Here is a 3,161-nt window from a genome sequence, read left to right as displayed (position 1 = left end):
GTTTTCTCCTTCATTCTCCCCTGTCTCCCTCCCCCCACCATAACCACCCCCAACACTGGGGGCTCCAACCACGTCCCCCCTCAGACCGGGCTCCCAGGGCAGAGCCAGCTCATGCCACTCTCCAAGAACCCACGCCCGTCCGTCTCCAGACTCTTACCCCATCCCCAGGAGCCTCAGACTGGGATCGCCCCCCTCCCCAACCCATCCCTTCCCAGCCCCTCCCTTTCCCACCCCCCCAGCATGTAGTTTTGGTATTTTCATACAGATGCAGTCAGAAGTAGCTATACATGAAATAAGCCTAACATAAAAATAGAGCTTTTTCCGTCCTTCCGTCCGGAAAGCAAACATCCTTCAATAAACATGCAAGGCGGCTGTCCTGTGAGAACCAGGGCCGGAGAGGGAGCTGCAGAGGCCAGGGCTGGGCAGAGGGTGGCCCTGGGTCTTCAGGAACACACGCCATCCAGCCACGGGAGAGGGAGAGGAAGGAGGCAATGTGGGCACCAAGAGTCCAGAAGACTCGGGCCTCAGCCCCAGGGTCCAGAGGTGGGGTCCCAGCTCCCCTTTCCAAACCCACTCCCCGACCCCTGGGTTCTTGGGCCAGAAGCATCACTGCATTTAGTCAAGTTTGAGGAATCTTTGAAAAATATTTTCCAGAAGACAAAGTCTTGGGTCATCGATGCCCCAGCTTCACAGTCGGTGCCCTCATGCTCAGCCCCTCACCACCCGTGTGCCACCTGGGGCCCAGCAGCCGCCTGTGGCTAGACCTCTCCAGGCCTGGCATCCTCCACTGGGTTATTCTGTCCCCTGGAAGAAGCAGCAGTCAAGGAGCTCCCGGGCCAGCCGGCTCTGAGTGTGAGATGTTCTAGTGTCCTGGGCTGCAGATGCCCGAGGGATGCCCAGCCTCAGGAGGCCCTAGTGGACCAGCAAGCCGAGAGTGAGGACCCCCAGCCAGAGGGAGGTGGCCAGGGCATGGGCGCAGCCCAGCAGGTGCTCAGCCATGATGCCGTCCTCGGGCAGCAGCTGCCAGTGCTGAGCCTCGAGGAAGTAGGAGCCCTCCTGGGCCTCACAGAAGTAGTGGCCGTACTGCTGGGCCGTGAGGTTCTCGATGAACAGGATGCAGTTGGGGCTCTGGTGACCAGGTTCGCAGCTCTGCTCCACGTTTTCCTTGTGGCGCCATGAGTAGGTGGCATGGCGGGATTCCATGGGGCAGCTCAGGTAGTAGCGGGAGTTTGGGGCCAGGGAAACCTTCTGCAGTGGGGCCTTGTCTGGGGAGGCAGCGGGAAAGCAGCCGTGAGGAGGGGCCAAGCGCACCCAGGGGCGGATGTGCCCACCCCAGGGACTGGGATCCCAGGACAGGGCTTCTGAATGAAAGTGGGGAACCTCCTCAGCTTCCTCCTTTGCTCTCCCGTCTCCCTCACCCCACTGAGAGGGCTCGCTCAGCAGGACCGTAACCTGCCTCACGTGCCTGGGGCCCACAGGACAAGGCCATGTGTCCTGCAGACCAGGACAATCAGGGCAGGGCCGCACCCTCCTCATGGACCACAGCCACCACAGGGCCAGATCAGGTACCTGGTTTTGGGTTGGGGCACTCCTTGTGTGGCTCGGCTGGATTAATGGACTGCAGCACTGGCCTGGAGTGAGAAGGAAGAAAGAGGCTCAGCAGACCTGGCCCGCCTGTCCTCACCCCAACGCAGCTCCAGCCGAGAGGAGGGGCCCACCAGAAAGGCCCAGTACCGACACCTCCTCCAGCCCGTCCACACCTCCCCCACTCCCATGCCCACCTCCTCCCAGGGATGAGGGATCCCAGCCAACGTACCACGGGGCACTGTAGATGGAGACGCAGCGGCCCTGGTCCCAGCCGCAGTAGGGGTCTCGGGACATGAGGCAGCCATGGCAGCCTCCGCCATAGACCTCACACAGGTCCAGGGGCACCTGGCTCACCTCCCACTGGGAGCTCACATACAGCTTCCGCTGGAAGGACAGCAGGACTGGGTCAGGCCCGGGCCCCACCCCACATTCAATCCTAAGCGCCCGGGCCCTAAGGCCTAGAGGCTCTTAAAAGAACCACAAATCACATGCAAAGGAGCCTGTCCTCAGCTGCGGTCACTGCCTAGCCCATGGGATGTGGTGCGGGGAGGCTCACCCGGTCAGCATCCAGCGACATGGCCTGGATGGCGGCCGCGCGGCGGAAGGGCTGGATCTCCACGACGTTGAAGACGAGGCCGCGCTCCCGCTCCCCTGGCTCTACCACCTTGTGGATGGTACCCCTGTCTGTGGGTGGTGCGCAGAGGGTCAGTGGGCGGGAGCCCCACTGTGGAGCCGGGCAGCCTCCCTCTAGCCTGGGGAGGGGTGGGAAGTCCCGGCTCAGGCGAGGGTCACAAGACTGGGTGGGCAGGGCGAGGAGAGCGTGACTGGGGAGGAATGTGGGAGCCCGAAGGCAGCCCAGAAGCTTCCAAGGCTGGTCCAGAAAGGCCATCCTGGGAGGTCTAGGGGTCCCCGGATATGGCTCCCAACATGCCCAAGGCTATGCGGGAAGCTGTGGCAGGAAGAACCGGGGCGGGAGCCCCACACCCGCAAGGACAGTGCGGCTTCTGTCCACGCATCGTCTCATCTAACCCTCCATAGCCCTGTGAGGCACCTGTCATCTTCCTCACCCCACAGATAAGGAAATCAGGAAATCAGGCTCAGAAAGGCTAAGCCACTTGCTCAAGGTCACACAGCTGGCAAGCAGCAGACCAAGTCAGAACCGAAATCGGTCAGAGCCCAACCACTCAGCTGCTTCTACAACTCCCCTGCCTCCTGGACTCTTTAGGGAATATATTTACTTTAAATACATTTTTTTTATTTTGGAGTAATTTTAGATTTCCAGAAAAGTTGCAAAGATAGTACAGAGAGTTCCAATCTACCCTTCTCCAGTTCCCCCAATGTTACCGTCTTACATAACTGCGGTATATTTGTCACAACTAGGCAACCAACATTGGTGCATTACTATTAACAAAACTACAGGCTTTATTTGGATTTCACTAGTTTTTCCACAAACGTCCTTCTTCTGTTCTAGGATCCAATTCAGGACTCCACATTGCATTTGGTCTTAGGGGATATCTTAATTTTATAAGATCTAAAAAGGATCTTGGATTTTTTTTTTTTTTTTTTTGAGACAG

At 58.8% G+C, this 3,161-nt stretch overlaps 1 protein-coding gene across 2 annotated transcripts in view; it reads right to left on the bottom strand.

Annotated features, from left to right (window-relative positions):
* Window positions 1-610: 610 nt before the first annotated feature.
* SEMA7A (semaphorin 7A (John Milton Hagen blood group)) overlaps window positions 611-3,161 on the bottom strand; it is a 25,311-nt gene continuing 22,760 nt past the window's right edge. For both annotated transcript variants that reach the window (XM_017548001.1, XM_017548003.1), the window contains exons 11-14: window positions 2,144-2,271; window positions 1,817-1,971; window positions 1,570-1,631; window positions 611-1,265 (exon numbers count right to left, since the gene is read on the bottom strand). In XM_017548001.1, coding sequence (XP_017403490.1) covers window positions 913-1,265; window positions 1,570-1,631; window positions 1,817-1,971; window positions 2,144-2,271 — 698 coding nt within the window. In that variant the 3' untranslated portion in view covers window positions 611-912. The remainder of the gene's footprint in view (window positions 1,266-1,569; window positions 1,632-1,816; window positions 1,972-2,143; window positions 2,272-3,161) is intronic.

The sequence above is a fragment of the Cebus imitator genome, unplaced genomic scaffold, assembly GCF_001604975.1.
Source record: "Cebus imitator isolate Cc_AM_T3 unplaced genomic scaffold, Cebus_imitator-1.0 Scaffold203, whole genome shotgun sequence".
In the NCBI taxonomy this organism is placed as follows: Eukaryota; Metazoa; Chordata; class Mammalia; order Primates; family Cebidae; genus Cebus; species Cebus imitator.
The sequence above is the reverse complement of the archived record's forward strand: the minus strand, read 5'-3'. Positions and strand labels throughout refer to the sequence as shown.